Source organism: Neltuma alba, unplaced genomic scaffold (assembly GCF_004799145.2).
Source record: "Neltuma alba isolate B1F8T4 unplaced genomic scaffold, ASM479914v2 tig00010596_pilon, whole genome shotgun sequence".
Classification (NCBI taxonomy): Eukaryota; Viridiplantae; Streptophyta; class Magnoliopsida; order Fabales; family Fabaceae; genus Neltuma; species Neltuma alba.
The window spans coordinates 306,587-328,562 of record NW_021635458.1 but is presented as its reverse complement, the minus strand read 5'-3'; the positions used below and the strand labels follow the sequence as shown (position 1 = coordinate 328,562).

Sequence of the window (21,976 nt, the reverse complement as noted above, 5' to 3'; positions counted from 1 at the left end):
ATTAAGATATCAGATGGTTGGCAGATAAATGGAATCATCAAATTTTCATACACACACACACACGTATGTGTATATATATTGTAGAATTATAAGAAATTTACTATTCATAAGGTATAGACAATGTGAGTTAACTCAACCTCCGGGTCACAATAGGACCGACAATTTGTTTTGTAATAAATGACAGAAACTTCCTTTGAGTTTATTAAAGGTTAAAATGTTTTTCTATTTTCCAAACTTAAAAATGAACCTCGTTAAAATAAATTTCCCTACTATTTTAAAGCTCTTACCAGGTTTTGCTAAAATCACTCAAGAGAGGCTTGTGTTGTTTACATTGTGATTCTGCGTGGGTTTTGAAAGCAAATAAGAGATCTATGTAATTTTAACCAAATTCAAAAGAAGTTCATATTAATTTTGAAGATGGAGATCAAGTCTTCATAATTTCAATAGATTCGCGAGAGATCTATGTAATTTATTATAAAATTTATCATGGCTTCCTGGACGCGAGATGCACGCTTATAATTCTCTTATCTTTAATAGATGGACTTTACTAATCAAGGAAATAAAAACTCAAGAAAGGCCTCTCCACATTGCATGAAGAAATTACCTTAATTTTCCCATCAAGCTGTCCATCAAGAGCAAAAAATTGAGCAACATGAGAACCAAATCCTCCAATAGATCCTTCCTCAACAGTAATCAGGAACGAATGGTTTTTACAAAGCTGCCTGAGAAGATTGATGTCCAGGGGCTTGCAGAACCTTGCATCAGCAACTGTGACCTCGATCCCTAGCTTTGAAAGAAGTGTGTAAGCTTTTAGGCAGTTCCCAACCATTGATCCATATCCCAGTAGAGCAACTTCTTTCCTTCAACAAGAACTCTCCCTTTTCCAATCTGTATACAAATATAAAAGAGTGCCTCAACAACTTAAAAAACAAACATCATAATATCTTATATTATGAAAATTCTAGGGAAAGTGGAGATCTCAGGTTATATTTGGTCTGAACAAACTATCAATTAGTTTACCCCTTTCAAATTTATATAAGCTTTTGTCAACCTGTAACGTATCCTGGAAATAGGGTGCCCAGAAATTACCTCCATGGGAACCCCATTGCATGCAGTATAGTTGCTGCTAACTAAAGCACCTCTGGGATACCGGAAGCAAATAGGCCGATCATTGACATGACTGGCAGTAGCCACCATGTGCACAAGCTCAATCTCATCAGATGGTGCCATGACTATCATATTTGGCAAGCATGACATGAACGTTATATCAAATGCTCCACAATGGAGGGGACCATCAGAACCCACCAATCCTGCACTTGAAATGACAAAACGTACTGGAATTTCTGTTGATCAACATCATGGATCACCTGCATATGCCCAAGACAACGTTAAAAATCCTACTCACAATATCTAATCACTCATTGACCATGCCTTGCACATATGATTAGGTGCACTCCTAAGAAGACAAGCCCACAGAGAGAGAGAGAGAGAGAGAGAGAGAGAGAGAATCATGCATAAAATTATAAAAGTAATAGTAATAGTCCATTTCTTTCTGCTTCACATTAAAACCTTTGCTGAGTTCAACTATAACTACACTTCTCTTCACAATCCTGATTGTCTGTGAAGAATAGATGGTCGTTACTATAAGTTATACAGAAATAATGGTGAGAAATAACCTGGTCATAAGCTCTCTGAAGAAAGGAAGAAGGTATTATGCAAAACGGCTTCAATCCCCCACATGCCAGACCAGATGCAAATGTAACCGCATGTTGCTCAGCCATACCCACATCAAAAAACGTATCTGGCATTTTTTCTTGAAACAGTTGAAATGACCGTTCCATCATATTTCCTGCATGAACTACCACAATATCTTTATCTTTCTCTGCTTCCATGACCAAAGTTTCCGCCAAGCAATCACTATATGTCCGAGGTCGACTAGGTTGATGAAATGAATCAAAGTTGCTAGAACCTGAAAATTTCGAATAGATAACTTCTGAGACCATAAGACTTAACTGACCATTATCGATAGTTGGCAAATATCTTATAAGCGAGGCCAGAAAGAAACTGAGCCGTCATCCTTTGACATGCAAAAGGAACTGAAGAGATGGCTTTGCACCCATAAAAAATTGATAACATCCACCTGAACCTGAACCAAAGATGAAGAGGCCAAATCCAAGCAATGCATGTTTTAGCTCAAAATCAAAAGCATCTCGGAAAGAAATATTTTTTTAGTATATATAGAGTATTATATGCTTTATACATCAGGAACTCAGTCATACGAAGCCACAAGATTTTTACATCATTTAAGTCCATCAATAGATGAAGTTTGGCCGAAAAGAAAAAAAACAACAAAACAAAATGAAAGATGAAGTAATTCAATTTCCTCCCAGTGTTAGTGTCCTGCTGAGTGCGCGCATGTGTATTTTGTGTTTCCAACCGAAGCAAAGGTGATTTCATTTTCTCAAATGCTTGGTGGCAACTAAAGCAGAGAAATACTACTAATTGTAACAAAATAATAAAATAGGAGCAAGCATTACCATCCGGCTGCCTATCTGCTACATTGCTGTGATTATTTTCTACTCCTTGGTTTTCACCAGTTATTACATGAATCAGGACAGGGCCCATTGAATCAAGAGATGCTACTTCTTCTAGAACACAAATTAGCTCCTCAATGTTGTGCCCATCCACAGGGCCAATGTAGTACAATCCAAGCTCCTCAAAAAGAGTGGACCCACGAGGACCCATCATACCACGTGCAAATTCATCAACTTTAGCTGCCAGTTCATGCATACCTCCACCAATTCGCTTGGTAAACCCTGACAAAAGCACAAACAATCACTTCAATGTAATGTGAGTACTAAGCATAGGAGAAAACGCTTTAATTATGTTGTCTTCAATGAAATCTTGCGACGGCCCCATAAAGCTCAGTGCCCATAACAAAATAAATAAAATTCATTTTTTGAATACATAAGATTAAAAAGATCAAAGAACATCCGGACAGAAGGACTATTATTATTGAAAATATGAATTAGTCAACGGTAAAAAATGAAAAGGAGTTTCAAAGGAAGGATATTAAATAATGAGTACATCATCTGCTTTGTAATGAAATCACAAACTTGCCCAAAACTGCTCCACCATGTAACAATGAGAAAAAAAAATATGCACATAAAAGGGAAAAAAGAGAATTAAGCTTGAACACGCATGTCTTCAGTAGTACACAGATAGAAAGAGACATCTTTAAATAAGGTTATCAGAAGATGCCACACGATTGATTAAAACCAGAACCTTATAATGGTAGTAAGAAGGGGGGGGCGGATGCGACCATTCATATCATGGTATTCTAATTAGTATTTCATTCTGAGAAAATGCATTTTGCACTAATAGTTCCCACTTTATGAAGCAAAGAAGTGTGATTTTTGAATATTAGTGTATTAAGTATAAATTCACAACTTCAGCATAGGGATCCCACACATATGGAACAAACTTAGGGGGTGTTTGGATATAACCAAACCATGGTTTGGAGAATAGCTTCTGAAAAAAGATTCTAGGGAGAATAGATTTTTTGAAGAATAGATTTTGTGAAAAAGTAATTCTGAGAAGTGAGAGTATTTGGATAGTTGTTACTAGAAGCACTTTTTACATGTACAAATTACTAAAAAAGGCATAAGTTAATATGATAATTACAGAAAAAATATATTTTATGATATATTTTATTTGAAGGAATAAAATTGTTAATAATATATTTTTATTAACATAATTAATAGTACATAAGATATATAATTAATAAATAATTAATATGTATATATATTTATAAGATATAAGATTAAATATATTTATAAAAAACAACACATACATATCCTATAGGCTCTCACACTCTCCTTTTTTTTCCAAAACAAAACATTTTTGTTTCTCCCAAAACCATGGTTTGGTGTGTTTTTAAAGGTGTTTGGGTGATTTTTTCCAAAACCATGGTTTGGGATCACCAAACACCCCCATTTAACATTCATTTACAATATCTAGTTTTTTCTCAGCAAACAACGAGAAGAAGCGTACTTTAGCAGCTTCTCTAAACCTTCGAAGGATTTACTGGACTGGATCCTGCTTAGGGTACCAGATAATGCATTGATTGACGCCTTTGGGCCCTCCTCAACTTTGGATGTAAAGAGTGACGGCAGTCATTCAGAATCACAACCATATTTGAGTCCAAATATCCTGCATTGCTCATGGCTTCATAGACCTGACCTGCCATAGTTGTCCAATTGCTGATAACTGCAACTACACGTTCTCGCCTCCCCTTCAAATCTCGTGCGACTGCCATGCCTGAAATTAAATACATAGATATGACTTCAAGATTCAATAGAAACATTATAGGAATTCATTAATTAATGACACAAAAAGCCTGATGTGGCCTTTCAATGCAGGAAAAAAATATCTCCCACCACTCCAATGAATATGCTCATAATAGTGTATAACATGAAAAAATTTTGCCAAGAATAATCAGTAAAACTGGATCCATAAATTACCAAGTCCAGCAGAAATGCTGTTGCATCCATGACCTGCACCAAATGCGTCATATTCACTCTCAGATCGGGATGTAAATGCAGAAAGGCCATTCTTTTGTCTCACTGTCTTCATGAGGGATCTCCTTCCAGTAAGAATCTTATGTATATATGTCTGCTAACAACATATTGATTAGACTACATTATCCAAGTAAGGTCATTCAACAATTCATTAGAGAATGAAATCCAAGAAAGGGATATCAGTCATAAGATCGTTAACAAATAGGTATACCATATCAACTTTTAAACTGTACCTCTCCTTTACTCCCCCAAAGGAGAGAAGGAATCCCTTCTTTTAAAAAAAAAAAAAGGAAAAAGAAAAGAAAATAGGGCACAAGCATTGATGATAAAATCTTACTTGTTGTCCAACATCCCACAAGATCCTGTCCACTGGAGCATGAAAAACACGGTGTATTGCAATGGTCAGTTCCACCACTGCCAGACTGTCTTCAAATGAAATGTGTGCATCTGACATCATCAAAGACAATTCCAAACGGATTTCACCAGCCAGTTGCTTGAGTTCCTACAAATTATGATATAGGAAATAAGATGCTGTGAGCTTGCATGTAAAAATGATGTAACATTAACACCAAGAGGGGAAAAAAGATAGAAATGCTTTTGAGCTTATAACTGACCTTAAGAGATAAGTTCTTCAAACAAAGAGGATTATCAATTGCATCAAGCATGGGTGTTGGCACTTTCTCCCAGCTGAAATCATCAATATTAGGACGTGCACATATACGGTCTACAAAACCCTGCATCAAGATCATACAAGATACAACCCGCTTTTCAAATAATTAATGAAACATAAGTTTTTACTCGAATATTTGTTAAGGAGATAATGACATTGTACAATTAAGATTTTAAGCTTGTCACACTTCTTATGCGTCTCTCGTTACAGTCACCTTACAAGCCCATATCACATATTATGCTGCACTTCAGCCCATGTATTCTAACAAGTATACCTCAGATTTGTTGATAAATATTTTCTTTCTATTTATCCCTCAAGAAAATACTGAAGAAGGCAGTTTTTGCAGTTTTGTGACTAACAGGAAAACCAAAGGGTGTAGATCTTCGTAAATTCACACAAGGATTTTCCAATAAATATCATAAAATCCTTCGTACAATGATAGAAAAGTTTGCTAATAGGCTCTGTAATTTCAATCAACCCAGGACTAAGGAGAACATCTAATAAAATATTCAATTTCAAGTCCTCTGCAAAATTAAATCGTGGAATTAAACCTCCTATGGCTTCATAATTTTCCTCTTGGTCCGTCATTTGAAACCATGTGTATATAATAGTGTGTCCATGCAATGCCAAGAAAGTTTCATCGCTGCCTTGCATCTTGAGGTACTCAAGCCAGTTAATTGCCAGTTTGACACCATATTAATTATCCAGGTTATCTTACCGCTTTTAAAGCTTTTACAATCCAGCAAAAACCTTATTAAACTGACCAGCTTTCAAGTTTTCAATCTGTTGGGTTTCGGACAGAAGAAATATACCAAACTTCATGTAATTAATCATAATATAGCCCCCTTCTTGAATTTAAATTTTTTTAATGAAAAACGTCGTTCGGTCGAACCCTTTCGAAGTCTGATCGATTCTATATATAAGGAATAGGAAGTTTGAAAAAGTTCAATAAAATAAAGCAACAGAAAAATGAAATTGAATATGACTGCACAATGTGGAATGTTCTGTTCCAATGCATTCGCAGGTTAGGCATGTGACTTGGATGAAATTCATAGTTGCGTCTTCCTTTAGAATGATGATAGCATTATAAGATAAAGTAAAAAAACTGTAAATGCTTACGTGCAAACTGTTTTGTTTGGGGAAGGAATGGGAACCTAAGAACCCTCTAAAGAAAAATGACAATTAAAAATACCTTTGAAGCGGTGAAGGACACAAAGCTTGGGCACAGACTAATTCTTGAAACGTCCACATTAAGAGGAAACTCGGAACTTGAGCTGTGCACTTTCCGGTTGGAGTGAACGGTGAATCCGAATGGGTATCTGGCAGATGCGGCACCCATCACAAAAAAATGACCGAATTCTTCAAATTTTACAGAAAATCGCTGGTAAGCATGATTCCTCAGCTGGAGCTTTTGAACATGAGCAGATATGAAAGACTTCGATATAAACCGGGAGTGAATTCTAGATGAAGTTTACAAAACGACGGGAGAGGCGTGGAAGAGAATCATAGAAAACGAATAGGCGAATCACACCCCCAAAACGCTATAAACGCCATCAACAAGGTGTTTAGATAAAACCAATATTTTACACTCTGAAAATAAATAGATGGACAAGTTTATCAAAAAAATATTTTTTAAAAATACTTCTCATGTCATCTAAACATCCTCTATCAGTAACTGCTTTTATTCTACCATACTATAAACAGTAAAATAAATTATCGTATAGAGTATGAGAGTGTTTACTACACTTAAAATGATTTTATCTTTCCATTGTTACATTAACGTTTTTTTTTGGCCAGACTTTATTAGTTTATTACATTAACTTATCATGTCCGAAATTTATTTTATAATAAAAAAGTAAAATCATTCACCATATAAGTAAAATCCCTTCTTTCCCTCTTGACATACCAAATGTCCAAATCTATTCCCCCTCTATCTTATTCTAAGCATTTTTTTTTTCATTTTTTATTTACTAATTTCTCATCCTTTTTTGAAGAATATCGATTTAATTACAAGCTCATTATAAAAGATAGTTTCTGTTTTTAATTGAAACAGTTATATATATGCGCCATTTTTAATTAATTGAAATTATATATTGTAATGTTTTGATTGTAATAAATAGATTTTAATGCTGCACAAATATGTTTTGTTGAGTTTAACTTTCATATCAATTATGACACCAGCTAAAGTAAAACTTTCATTATTTCGCGAGGGAAGAAATCACAAAATTTGTGATGCATGCAACTATTTATTATTACAATTAATGTAAAAACATATACTGATCAGAGGGGCATGTACAATAAAAAGTTCACTGGAACCAAACAAAATATCTCGAACCTCATTAGTTTGTCTCAAAATTAGGAAAGTTAATTTGTTATCATACATGACCAAAAATATATATACTCCTTAATTCTATTTTCTTTCTTCTTTTTTTGATAAGATAACGCCTATTTTCAAATTATCTCTACCATATTTTCAAAAATATATCCATGATGTGTTAAAATTTGCTATTACAATCAGTATACAATGATATACTGCCTCCGATTTTAAATATTATGTTACAAACTATGTCTTATATTATATTTAGGAGTAGAGATATAACATCTAGCAATGAAATTTCAACTAAAAAATAACGTAAATATGTATATGTTTCAACTAAAAAACAACCATCTTCTACTCAAAACATTTAAAGGACTCTCATATTAAACGTGAGTATATAAATGGTATGAATATATATGAAGGATATATATATGTATATATTCTGTATATATTTGCCTTTTTTTTTTTCTTTTTCTCTCTCTTTAGATATAAATATTCTCTTATTGAAGATAATCATATTCAAAGCATCATCAGATACTAAATATAAGGATCTCTTTCTGTGGAGATTCCAACATTGATTCTCTAAGTTGTAATGGATAGATTCATCTCTCATTGTTGATTGCCTTAATTTTTTTGCTAAAGTATGGGTATCCTCCTATTGAAGGCAATCATATTTAAGACATTATTGGGCACTAAATGTAGGCACTTCTCTCAAAAGGGATTCGAATCTTGATTTATCATGTTATGAGGGACTAGCTCTTTCTATTAGACCCAATTCTGTTAGTGATTGCCTTATTTGTTTGTGCTGTTACTTTTCTTTATTTTCACTGTTGGACCGTGTTATGTTTTCGTTTTAACGAGTGCAATTTTTTCACCGGCAAAACAACAAAAAAAGGAGTGAGGAGCGGACACAAGTAAAAGGAAAAAGCAGAGAGAGAGAGTTAGAGAGAGATTCTCTCACTTAAGAACTGTGCACGGCTGGGCCACCACCTCTTGGTGGTATCCGGCAAGCAAGAAACCTCTGTTGCCCACTGCAACGGAGGACAAAGAGTGTTACGCAACTACCACGAAGCACTAGAGAGACAGAATAGCAAACGCAGGACACCATGGAGAGGAGTTTAGAGATCGGACTTGCTGGAAAGATTGAATGCACGCCTCGAGAGGATGAAAACAGGACTACCAAGAAAGTGAAGCTACGAGATAAAAGTGAGACTTCAAATGACATGGATACAACGGAAAGCCTCATTATAGATTCTAATAATAATAACTGGAATGAGGTACAGAAGCAACTATTCCCTGATGATCAAGTTGACGAAATGGACAAGGACGCCGATGAAGGATCGACTGAGCAGTCTGCACCTTGCAGGAACAAAGACAAAGGAAGCAAAGAGCATGCGGAAGCAAGGGAAAACATACCCTCCTTTAAAGATATGCTCATGGGGGACTCCGGAGAGAACACCTGAAAACAGGATAACATAGCAGGAGAGCCGTTTATCAAACAAGACGATGCCATGGTCAACATGGATGGACTTATCCCCCGATCACCTTCTCAGAACGAATTAAATCTTTCATGACCCAATGCATGAGACTCGCTGTTGTTGTTAAGGTGCTAGGCCGCTATGTAAGGCAAGATATCCTCCACTCTAAAATATGCACCTTTTGGCAACCTACCGGGAACTTCAAGCTAACAGAACTCGAAGGCGGTTGCTATATAGTGAAGTTTGAGAAGGAATGGGACTATCAACATGCGATACTGGGAGGACCCTGGGTGGTGCAAGGTCACTATCTCATGGTACACCCATGGGAACCGACGATCTCCCCTCAAAACCTAGAGATCAAGCAGGTGTATGGTTGGGTTCGGTTGCTAGGCCTCCCTTATCACTACTATCACAAGAGCATTCTCCGAGCCATTGGGGAAGTCATTGGCACCGTCTTGAAGGTTAATTACAATACAGCCGGGGTGGATAAGGCAAGATTCACTAGATTGGTAGTAAAAATCGACCTCACCAAACCTCTCGTCTCCAAGATCAAGCTAGATGGCACTATGCAGTTCGTTGAATACATGGGGCTGCCAACCATCTGTTATTGTTGTGGGAAGTACGGACACTTAGAAACTTCTTGCGCTGCTAAAAAGAAACCTCAATAGGCATAGGAATCGACTATCGAAGAGCAAGAAGGAACTCCAGCACAACCAACGCCACAATTCGCCGAAGCTGAGTCCTATGCACGTGAAACCCAATAATATGGAGCATGGATGAAGGTACAGCCCAGAGGAAGACGGGGCAGCAGGCCTAACAAGAAAGCTAGTGATGATCCTACCAGCTCTAACAGAAGTGGCGGTAGCAGGTTCGAACCCCTCGCTACCTCGGATGAAATTATGGTTCACGAAAATAGCACTGCCAATCCTGCTACTCCTAGCACTGAAGCCGTAGTGCCTCCTGCTATGCCGAAGCACACCCAAAAGCAAGTTTGGGCAACCAAGTCAATAGATATTAGCGGAAAGAAGTCAGAAAAGAAGGCAAACTCTAAGACAACTCAAAACCAAAATCCCTAGCCGTCACCATCTTCGATACTCCCGCTTACAAGGAGACACGCGTCCCAACAACTCTGGATGCCAGTAAGCACTCAGTTGTTTCTCTTAGTGACGCAAGGCAAGCTCTCAAACTAATCGAAGGAGACATTGGGCCTACTGCTGGGCCGAGCCAAGTAAAGCACAAAGAAGGCAAGGAGAACTCCCAACAGAAGCTACTCGTCAAGAGCCCAACAAAAACTGGATACAAAATCCAATTCGTAGTCAAGATTCAAAACCTGAAGCCCAAGCCTAAAAAGGAAATTGGATCTCCATCAGAGGAACTCACAAAAGCCTTGGTAGAGGCCCTGGGGAGCACGATCCAATCTGAGGATGAACCAGTGTTAGAAGAGGCCATGGATAACGGCCTTAAGGATGATATACCGCCGAACCGCTCCTATATGGAGCACTAAAACCACCCTTCTTATGGATAAAGCTTTCCTTGTCTGGAATTGCAAAGAGGCTGCAGCCAGGAAGCTCTACGTTGTACTCAAATCCTTGCTTCAAGAATACAAACCGAACATTATTGTCCTGATGGAACCAAGAATATTGGGAGTTAAAGCTAACAAAGTAATCAAGAAGACTGGATATCCTAACTCGCACAGGGTAGAAGCCTCTGGTTTTTCTGGAGGAATATGGGTCCTGTGGTCTGACAAAGTAAACATCACGATATTGCTTAATCACAGACAATTCATTCATATGGCGATAGAAGATAATTCACGCATGGGCATAAGTTCTTCATTGCCGTTTATGGGAGCCCCAACCAATCTCTACGTGGGAATATGTGGCAAGAACTACTAAAACTCCCCATAGATGCCCAAGATACGTGGCTACTGGCTGGAGACTTCAATGCAACCTTAAAAGCCAATGAAAGACAAGGAGGGGCTTCTCCTTCCAGAACAGGGTGTAATGCCTTCAGAGATTTCGTTCAAGAAGCGGGCCTTGTAGATCTGGGCTTTGTCGAGCCCAAATATACTTGGAAACAGAGTTGCCTAATGGTTCGTTTAGACCGAGCCATTTGCAACAACAGTTGGCTAAAAGGCAGACCCAGCACCCAAGTCATGCATTTACCGCGTATCCTGTAACATCCTTAAAAAAAAAAAATTTAAATAATGTAAAATATTATTTTATTATTATTAAATAATAATATTTTATTAATATAAAAAAAAAAAAAATTTGACCCAGCTTTCCACCGACTTTCGGTGGAAAAGCTGGGGGGTTATTAAAGAGGGAGAAGAATATGGGGTGAATTGAAGGCCAAGAAGAATTTTTCACGCGGGTAATTAAAGAGGGAGGAGGAAAAATGGGGAAGAACAATAAATGAAGGAAGAAAATTGACGAAGGTTGGTTGGCATGTTAAAGGATAAATAGAAGAGTGTGAGTGTTGTGTAGAGTAGAGAAAGAGAGGTGAGAGACGTAGGAAGAAAAACAAAGAACAAGAGAGTGAGTGAAGATTTCTGCAAGGACGTGCTAGCATTTGGGGATCATATAGGTACATTAAACACTTCTTTCTATTAAATTTTTTCTTTATGAATATTTCCTATATATTTAGAGCTTTATATTAGTAGTATTACTACATGTTTAGAGAAAATTTTGTGAGCTGGGTACAGAGTAAGTATGATTTTTGACAATATATGACTGTAGAAATTTAGAGATAAATAAGTAGTTAATTTTAACGGTTTAGATTTGTCTATTTATTATCTATGGTATTTAAAATTAAATTTATTTGTTGAAAAATCTGTCATTATGATATATATCATATTTATACCGATTAAAAATAGGTTAAATAATTTATTTGGGTTGTTCGATATATTATTAAAATTTTAATCGGTTTATATTTGTTTATTGATTGTTTTGAGAATTTTAAACTAAGATTTTAGTTGAAAAATGTATTATTCAAGATATATAGAATGTTTTTACCGATTAAATTTAAGTTAAATAACTTATTTGGGTTACTTAATGTATTATTGATATTTTAATCGGTTTAAAATGTAAAATAGGTTAAGACTATATTATTAGAAAAATTTTGAAACTGGAAACTTAAGTTATAAATTGAGATTCTTACAATATTAGATAAAAACCATATTTTATAAATATTTATAATTTAAATGAGTTATTTGGGTAGAGAAAAATTGTTATTTGAAGTAAGAATTTTTGGATAGTAAATATATGTATAAATATTATTAATAATAAATTCTATGTAATTTAAGTTAATTATTTGTATGTATATTAAATTGTATCTATATTATTTGTAGATTATCTTGTACTTCGGAGTTTGTAATTTGCGCTCTTATTTCTCAAGCTGTGAGGTTAAGCTTGGAGTAGAGGTAACCGGGGTTAATTTATTTTATATACACGCTTTGGATTGTAAGGTGTTTATTATGTTTTTATTTTCTTAGTTAATTTGTAAAAGTATGCCTGTGAATAAAATATATTTTATTATATGACAAATTTTGGTGAAGTGGGAAGTATGTTGATCTAATTATGTTTGAGTTGTGTTTTATTGGAAATTGTGTTTTCGTGTAGTACTGAATTTAATATACTAATATTATGTTATTAAATGAAATGAAAATGTGTTATACTTTGTTTGAAATTATATCATCTTACTTTGAAGATTGTGATATTTTGATTTATATTGTGACTATGCATGGGGTTCATATGTGGAGGATGGGATTTTGTTATGTGGAGGATAATTGTTCTTGAAGCCCGCGCGGCATGCCTACACTACGGATCCCAGTGTTTGGCCTTATTGTTAGACCCCTGTAGTTCTTCCTTTTCCTTGGCCCGGAATTGAGAATGAACTCTTGGGTAGACACCTCTTGCACCATAGTCCATTCTTGGGCGGTGTAGGTACAGGAGGGGGCCCGTTGCTTGATGTGAGTGGGGTGACCTTTGGCCGGGTTACTCAGCACAGAAAGCCCGGGTCCTTGTCAAGGAGTCATAAGGAGGAGCAAGGTGATGGGAGGGCATATTTCATTGTGTTGTTGCATATATGTACTTTTATATGAATTGTGTTGTGGATGGAGAGATATACTCTTTTTATGTGATTATATCTATTAAAGTACCATTTATTTCTTAAACTATATTTAAGCACTACTTCACCAACTTGCCATCCTACTTGTATATGTCATAAATTAATACTTGGTTACTGGGACTTTACGTCTCACCCCGCTATTCATCAATACTTTTCAGGAGAGCCATCTAGTTTGGCTCGGCGCGAAGGGAAGCAACCAGAGGCATAGGCGAGCATAGCCTAGTAGTCTTTTGGTTTAGGCATGTAATGTTATGTATATTGCCATCTTAGGGCCCACAACTGTGTTGACATATACTTTCTTTTGTTTGGATGACTGTATTTGATGGAATACTGTTAAAATGGCTGCAGGCCATAAGACTCTGCTGTGTGCGATGTATGACTTATGGGCTGGGTTGAGCACCCTGTGTTTCTTGTGCCCTAAGTCTTTGTGGGATGAATATTATGTTGGGCTTGTGGGCGGTTACTGTGCCTTGAGGTTTTGTTCTACATTGTTAAACCCATGGGTGTTTTATGCATCCTGAGCTACTTGGGACGTTTTCGAAATAAGTCAAACTCTTTATAACCATGGTAGTATTTTAACACTCTAACTCAATTCTTTTTCTACCATGGTTATCATTTTAAAAATGGTTTTATAATTATATATTAAGAAGAGGTCTTTTCAACTTGGTATCAGTTTCAAGGTTTTGTGTGATTCCTGGTGCATTTCACATAGTATCTATGGCAATATACAATCATTACACTTATACTTCCCTTCAATTTCTCCTCTTTTCTCCTTTCTTAAGTGTTTACCTTTCTTTTTGTGGGGTTCTACCCTTAGGTGGGGAGAGATGGTAAATACCAGGCGTACTGTTGATGCTGGTGAGGGAAGTCGCCAGCCACCTAATGGCAATAGTCAAGCTAATCAGACTAATGATGAGATCTTAAGACAATTACAAGCTGTAATTCTTTCCCTTGACGAGCGGGTTAGAAAAATGGAAGATAACCGAAGGAACAAGGAAGCTGAAATCTCTCCAGAGATGGAAGGTCATCATGATGGTGATAGTATTGGACATAATGGGGGACAGTCAAATGAGCAGGAAACAGTAAATGAAGAAGAGGTTGCTGAGGTGTTACCAGACATTCCTATAACAACAGTCTGGAAGTATATAGGCCGCTTCAACCCTCCAACTTTTAAGGGTAGTCTGAATTCTGTAGAAGCAGAGGCTTGGATAGACCGATTGGAAACCCTGTTTAGTACGGTGAATTGTAGTTCCCAGCAAAAGGTGCAGGTTGCCAAGGTTCTGTTAGAAGGAAGGGCAAAGCAATGGTGGGATAGTGTGAGACCCATGGATGATAGGAGGATGGTTTGGAATCAATTCAAGGATTTATTCTTTGATTACTTCTTTCCAATGGAGGTGAGACAACAGAAGGAAGCGGAGTTCTATGCCCTGCAACAGGGAAACATGCATGAGGATCAATTTATTGGCCAATTCATAGATCTATCCAAGTATGTGGCATACCTAGATCGTTATCGAAACACTTGGTGGATGGCTGTTCAGTTAATGGAGAAAGCCAGACCAGAGATTAAGCAACAATTGGCCACAGTAGAGGTCACTACCTTTGAAAAGATGTGTACTCATATCCGTCAAGTTGCACGGAGGATGAGAGAAGCTGATGAGTATCGTAGAAGAGACAACCTTGGGCGCTTTAGCCGCCAAACCAGTGCCTCAGGATCTGGAGGACGATTTAGTAGCTATACGGGACCCACTGGTGGAGTGGGGAAGAAAACTAGCCAATCAGGTGCTAGTAGTTTTGGCAACAGAAAACAATCCTATCAAGGAAACTCTCAGCAGAGGAACCGTTTCCACGGCTCTCAGACCCAGAGAAGTCAAGGAGGAGGGAGTCAAATTTCCCAGCGTGGCTCTGTAGCATCTACTCCTAGTGTGACTAACCATCTCGCTTGTCCTAGATGTGGGAGGCAACACTTCGGAGAGTGCTGGATTTGCTTTAATTGTGGAGAGCCGGGACACTTAGCTAAGTATTGCAACAAGGCTAAGAGAAACAACCAGACCCCTAGGTCATCTGTACCAGGGCGTGTGTTCGCCATGACTTCTGAAGAGGCGGGTGCTTCACCTAACTTGATTCGAGGTAATGTACTCTTACAAAATCATCCCTTGTGTGCTATGTTTGACTCAGGGGCAACCCACTCTTTCGTGTCCTTTGATTGTGTTGAAAGATTAAGACTGTGTATGGATGATTTGTCTTATGTTCTGTGTGTGACTACTCCGGCGGGAGCAACCGTGAGAACTATTAAAGTTTGCAAAGGTTTGACCTTTGTATTTAAGGGTCGGGAAACGACCATTGACTTGATTTGTTTGCCCCTTCGAGGCATAGATATTATTGTGGGCATGGATTGGTTGTCAGCTAATAGAGCTACCTTAGATTGTAAGAAGAAGTCTGTTATGTTGCACTCAATCTCAACATCCGTAGACGTATCAGATGTTCCTATTTTGTTGTCAGCAGCTCAAGTAGTGCAATGTGTTAAGAAGGGGTGCCAGGCTTTTGTTGTCTTTTTCTCTATACAAGCTGAAAAGGAGGGGAATATAGACCAAATTGAAGTAGTAAGTGAGTTTCCCGATGTGTTCCCTGAAGAAATATCTGGGTTACCTCCAGTACGGGAGGTGGAGTTTTCCATTGAATTAGCTCCAGGAACCGAACCTATCTCTAAAGCCCCATATAGAATGTCACCCTCTGAGTTAGCAGAATTAAAGAAACAGATTGAGGATCTGTTGGAAAAAGGTTTTATTAGACCGAGTGTTTCTCCATGGGGTTCACCCGTGTTGTTTGTGAAAAAGAAAGATGGCAGTTTGAGATTGTGCATAGATTATCGTCAATTGAATAAGGTCACAATTAAGAACAAATATCCCCTTCCAAGAATTGATGACTTGCTTGACCAGCTTGTCGGTTCTTCTGTGTTCTCCAAAATTGATTTGAGATCCGGCTATCATCAGTTAAGGGTCAGGTCTGAAGACATTCCCAAGACCGCTTTTCGAACTCGTTATGGTCACTACGAGTTTCTGGTGATGCCTTTTGGATTAACAAACGCACCAGCGGTGTTTATGGACTATATGAATAGAATCTTCAGGCCTTACTTGGATCAATTTGTTGTAGTCTTCATTGATGATATCCTCATATACTCCAAGAGTGAAGAGGAGCATCGTAAACACCTTCGCATTGTATTACAAATATTAAGAGAGAACAAGTTGTATGCCAAACTGAGCAAATGTGAGTTTTGGTTAAAGGAGGTAAAGTTTTTAGGTCATGTGGTATCTGCCAAAGGTGTGGCCGTGGATCCGAGTAAAGTAGAGGCAGTGTTGAAATGGGAGACTCCCAAGTCTGTGACTGAAGTAAGGAGCTTTGTGGGGTTAGCCGGGTATTACCGTCGTTTCATTAAAGGCTTTTCTCAGATAGCTATGCCATTAACTAACTTGACAAAGAAGGACAAACCCTTTGTATGGACAGAAAAGTGTGAAGCTGCATTTCAAGAGCTGAAAAGAAGGTTGACCACGGCACCTGTCCTCACCATACCTGAACCATCAAGACCGTATACAGTGTACACAGATGCATCTTTGAAAGGTTTGGGCTGTGTATTAATGCAAGATAATAAGGTAGTAGCTTATGCATCGAGACAATTAAGACCTCACGAAGAGAATTACCCCACCCATGACTTGGAACTAGCAGCAATTGTGTTTGCCTTAAAGATTTGGAGACACTATCTTTATGGAGCGCAATTTGAGATTTTCAGTGACCATAAAAGTTTAAAGTACCTGGTAGACCAGAAAGAATTAAATAATCGTCAGCGAAGATGGATGGAATTCTTAGCAGATTATGATTTTGAGTTGAAGTACCATCCAGGGAAGGCTAATGTGGTGGCTGATGCATTAAGTAGAAAAACAGCGCATGTCTTCTACATGAGTGTAACAGAGCATCACTTGCTGGAGGAGTTAATTGAAATACCAATTATGGGTAAGATGACAGAGACGACTGTTACTCTAAATGCAGTACTTGGGGACTTTGACTTCTTTAAAGAGTTGAAGATAGCCCAAATGGAGGATGAGGAATTAATGAGGATAAGAGAAGAAGTAGAAAATGGTGTAGTATCGGATTATGACATTGGAGATGAAGGAATCTTAAGGTACAAGAGAAGAATTTGTGTTCCAAATAATGAAGAAATGAAAAAGACAATTCTTGAGGAGGCACATAGAACTAAGTACACCATTCACCCTGGAATAACCAAGATGTACCATGATTTGAAGCAAGAGTATTGGTGGCCAGGGATGAAGCGTGATGTGACTAATTTTGTACTCAAATGCTTGACTTGTCAGAAAGTCAAAATTGAACACCAAAAGCCATCAGGTTTAATCCAAACCTTGGAAATCCCTAAGTGGAAATGGGATAGCATTTCAATGGACTTTATCACGGGTTTGCCTAGAACTCCAGCTGGTTATGATGCAATCTGGGTCATTGTAGATAGACTGACAAAGTCAGCCCACTTTCTCCCAATCAAGTCTACTTATTCTATGGAAAAACTTGCTCAATTGTATGTAGATGAGATTGTGAGATTGCATGGGATACCAAAAGATATCATATCAGACCGAGATCCAAGGTTCACCTCGAACTTTTGGAAGGCGATGCAAGGAGCTTTTGGCACAAAGTTGAAGTTCAGTACGGCGTATCATCCCCAAACTGATGGTCAAACTGAGAGGACCATCCAAACTCTCGAGGACATGTTGAGAGCTTGTGCAATTGAACTTCCAGGTAGCTGGGATCGCCATCTTCCATTAGCAGAATTCGCCTACAACAATAGTTATCATGCAAGCATCCAGATGGCACCTTACGAAGCATTGTATGGAAGAAAGTGTCGATCACCACTGTGTTGGACTGAATTGAGTGAAAGAACCATTGTTGGGCCTGACTTTGTGGATGCAACTACAAAGAAAATTGAATTAATCAAACAGAGGTTGATGACCGCTCAGAGTCGCCAGAAGAGTTATGCAGATAGACGACGGAGGCCTTTGGAATTTGAAGTGGGTGACCATGTATTTTTGAAAGTTTCACCAGTGACTGGCATTGGTAGATCCATCAAGGCCAAGAAACTGACTCCTCGATATCTTGGACCTTACGAGATTTTGGAGCGAATTGGACCGGTTGCTTATCGAATTGCTTTACCACCGCATCTCTCTAATGTGCACAATGTCTTTCATGTGTCACAACTCAAGAAGTATCATCCAGATCCATCTCATGTGATCGAGCCTGAGGAGATCGAGTTACAGGAGAATCTCACCTTTCGAGCTGAGCCTGAACGCATTCTAGATGTCAAGGATAAGCAACTCCGGAATAAAACAATCCGGTTACTTAAGGTTTTCTGGAAAGGCATGTCTCCTGGTGATGCCACTTGGGAAACCGAGGAGCGAATACGGCGTGATTTTCCACACCTGTTCTCTTAAGTATGTGTTCATGTGTTGTTTGTCTACTATCTTATGTGAAAATAGTATGTGTGTGGTGATATTATCTGTTTTTCAATGTTGTATTGTGTTGTTATATTTTTATACATGTCACGAATTTTGGGGACAAAATTCTATTTAGGTGGGGAGAGCTGTAACATCCTTAAAAAAAAAAAATTTAAATAATGTAAAATATTATTTTATTATTATTAAATAATAATATTTTATTAATATAAAAAAAAAAAAAATTTGACCCAGCTTTCCACCGACTTTCGGTGGAAAAGCTGGGGGGTTATTAAGAGGGAGAAGAATATGGGGTGAATTGAAGGCCAAGAAGAATTTTTCACGCGGGTAATTAAAGAGGGAGGAGGAAAAATGGGGAAGAACAATAAATGAAGGAAGAAAATTGACGAAGGTTGGTTGGCATGTTAAAGGATAAATAGAAGAGTGTGAGTGTTGTGTAGAGTAGAGAAAGAGAGGTGAGAGACGTAGGAAGAAAAACAAAGAACAAGAGAGTGAGTGAAGATTTCTGCAAGGACGTGCTAGCATTTGGGGATCATATAGGTACATTAAACACTTCTTTCTATTAAATTTTTTCTTTATGAATATTTCCTATATATTTAGAGCTTTATATTAGTAGTATTACTACACTGTTTAGAGAAAATTTTGTGAGCTGGGTACAAGTAAGTAATGATTTTTGACAATATATGACTGTAGAAATTTAGAGATAAATAAGTAGTTAATTTTAACTGGTTTAGATTTGTCTATTTATTATCTATGGTATTTAAAATTAAATTTATTTGTTGAAAAATCTGTCATTATGATATATATCATATTTATACCGATTAAAAATAGGTTAAATAATTTATTTGGGTTGTTCGATATATTATTAAAATTTTAATCGGTTTATATTTGTTTATTGATTGTTTTGAGAATTTTAAACTAAGATTTTAGTTGAAAAATGTATTATTCAAGATATATAGAATGTTTTTACCGATTAAATTTAAGTTAAATAACTTATTTGGGTTACTTAATGTATTATTGATATTTTAATCGGTTTAAAATGTAAAATAGGTTAAGACTATATTATTAGAAAAATTTTGAAACTGGAAACTTAAGTTATAAATTGAGATTCTTACAATATTAGATAAAAACATATTTTATAAATATTTATAATTTAAATGAGTTATTTGGGTAGAGAAAAATTGTTATTTGAAGTAAGAATTTTTGGATAGTAAATATATGTATAAATATTATTAATAATAAATTCTATGTAATTTAAGTTAATTATTTGTATGTATATTAAATTGTATCTATATTATTTGTAGATTATCTTGTACTTCGGAGTTTGTAATTTGCGCTCTTATTTCTCAAGCTGTGAGGTTAAGCTTGGAGTAGAGGTAACCGGGGTTAATTTATTTTATATACACGCTTTGGATTGTAAGGTGTTTATTATGTTTTTATTTTCTTAGTTAATTTGTAAAAGTATGCCTGTGAATAAAATATATTTTATTATATGACAAATTTTGGTGAAGTGGGAAGTATGTTGATCTAATTATGTTTGAGTTGTGTTTTATTGGAAATTGTGTTTTCGTGTAGTACTGAATTTAATATACTAGTATTATGTTATTAAATGAAATGAAAATGTGTTATACTTTGTTTGAAATTATATCATCTTACTTTGAAGATTGTGATATTTTGATTTATATTGTGACTATGCATGGGGTTCATATGTGGAGGATGGGATTTTGTTATGTGGAGGATAATTGTTCTTGAAGCCCGCGCGGCATGCCTACACTATTGATCCCAGTGTTTGGCCTTATTGTTAGACCCCTGTAGTTCTTCCTTTTCCTTGGCCCGGAATTGAGAATGAACTCTTGGGTAGACACCTCTTGCACCATAGTCCATTCTTGGGCGGTGTAGGTACAGGAGGGGGCCCGTTGCTTGATGTGAGTGGGGTGACCTTTGGCCGGGTTACTCAGCACAGAAAGCCCGGGTCCTTGTCAAGGAGTCATAAGGAGGAGCAAGGTGATGGAAGGGCATATTTCATTGTGTTGTTGCATATATGTACTTTTATATGAATTGTGTTGTGGATGGAGAGATATACTCTTTTTATGTGATTATATCTATTAAAGTACCATTTATTTCTTAAACTATATTTAAGCACTACTTCACCAACTTGCCATCCTACTTGTATATGTCATAAATTAATACTTGGTTACTGGGACTTTACGTCTCACCCCGCTATTCATCAATACTTTTCAGGAGAGCCATCTAGTTTGGCTCGACGTGAAGGGAAGAAACCAGAGGCATAGGAGAGCATAGCCTAGTAGTCTTTTGGTTTAGGCATGTAATGTTATGTATATTGCCATCTTAGGGCCCACGACTGTGTTGACGTATACTTTCTTTTGTTTGGATGACTGTATTTGATGGAATACTGTTAAAATGGCTGCAGGCCATAAGACTCTGCTGTGTGCGATGTATGACTTATGGGCTGGGTTGAGCACCCTGTGTTTCTTGTGCCCTAAGTCTTTGTGGGATGAATATTATGTTGGGCTTGTGGGCAGTTATTGTGCCTTGAGGTTTTGTTCTACATTGTTAAACCCATGGGTGTTTTATGCATCCTGAGCTACTTGGGACGTTTTCGAAATAAGTCAAACTCTTTATAACCATGGTAGTATTTTAACACTCTAACTCAATTCTTTTTCTACCATGGTTATCATTTTAAAAATGGTTTTATAATTATATATTAAGAAGAGGTCTTTTCATATCCAGAGTGATCATCGCCCTCTGCTAATTAAAGGAGAACCAAGCCCAAACGCCCCAAACCATCCTTTCCGGTTCCTCACATCTTGGACCTTGCATCCAGGCTTCAAGGACTTAGTTTTGCATAGCTGGAACCAAGAAAAAGGGCTTTGGGAGAATTTAGAAAAATTTACAGAAGCATCTAGAAAATGGAACAAAGATGTATTTGGCTCAATCGGAGAAAGCAAAAAGGACATTCGTAAACGCCTCCTGGGGATGCAAAGAGCTTTAGAAAGACAACCTTTCTCTAGCTTCCTACTTGATCGGGAAAAATCACTCATTGCTGAATACGAGAACATATGTCTGAGAGAGGAGATCCTATGGCTGCAGAAATCTCAGAGCCAATGGATTAATGAAGGTGATCAGAATACGAGTTACTACCACACTAAAGCATTAATAAGACGCCGTTGTAATAGAATTTCCATGCCCAAGAATCAAGATGGTGTTTGGGAATCTGATCAGAGAGACCTCAATCGAATGATGTCGGCTTACTTTCAACACATTTACACCTCCGACCC

General features: G+C 37.2%; 1 protein-coding gene and 1 pseudogene across 1 annotated transcript; one reads left to right on the top strand and one right to left on the bottom strand.

Annotated features, from left to right (window-relative positions):
• Window positions 1-544: 544 nt before the first annotated feature.
• Window positions 545-6,707, bottom strand: LOC114757437 (probable 1-deoxy-D-xylulose-5-phosphate synthase, chloroplastic; annotated as a pseudogene).
• A 2,442-nt stretch (window positions 6,708-9,149) lies between these two features.
• On the top strand, window positions 9,150-9,713 carry LOC114757465 (uncharacterized). The gene has a single exon (XM_028946524.1). The coding sequence runs from the start codon at window positions 9,150-9,152 to the stop codon at window positions 9,711-9,713; it is 564 nt and encodes a 187-aa protein (XP_028802357.1).
• Window positions 9,714-21,976: the final 12,263 nt, after the last annotated feature.

What these genes read in the sequence shown, in the direction of transcription:
- LOC114757465 (XM_028946524.1), top strand. Translation starts at nt 9,150, where the DNA reads ATGAGACTCGCTGTTGTTGTTAAGGTGCTAGGCCGCTATGTAAGGCAA.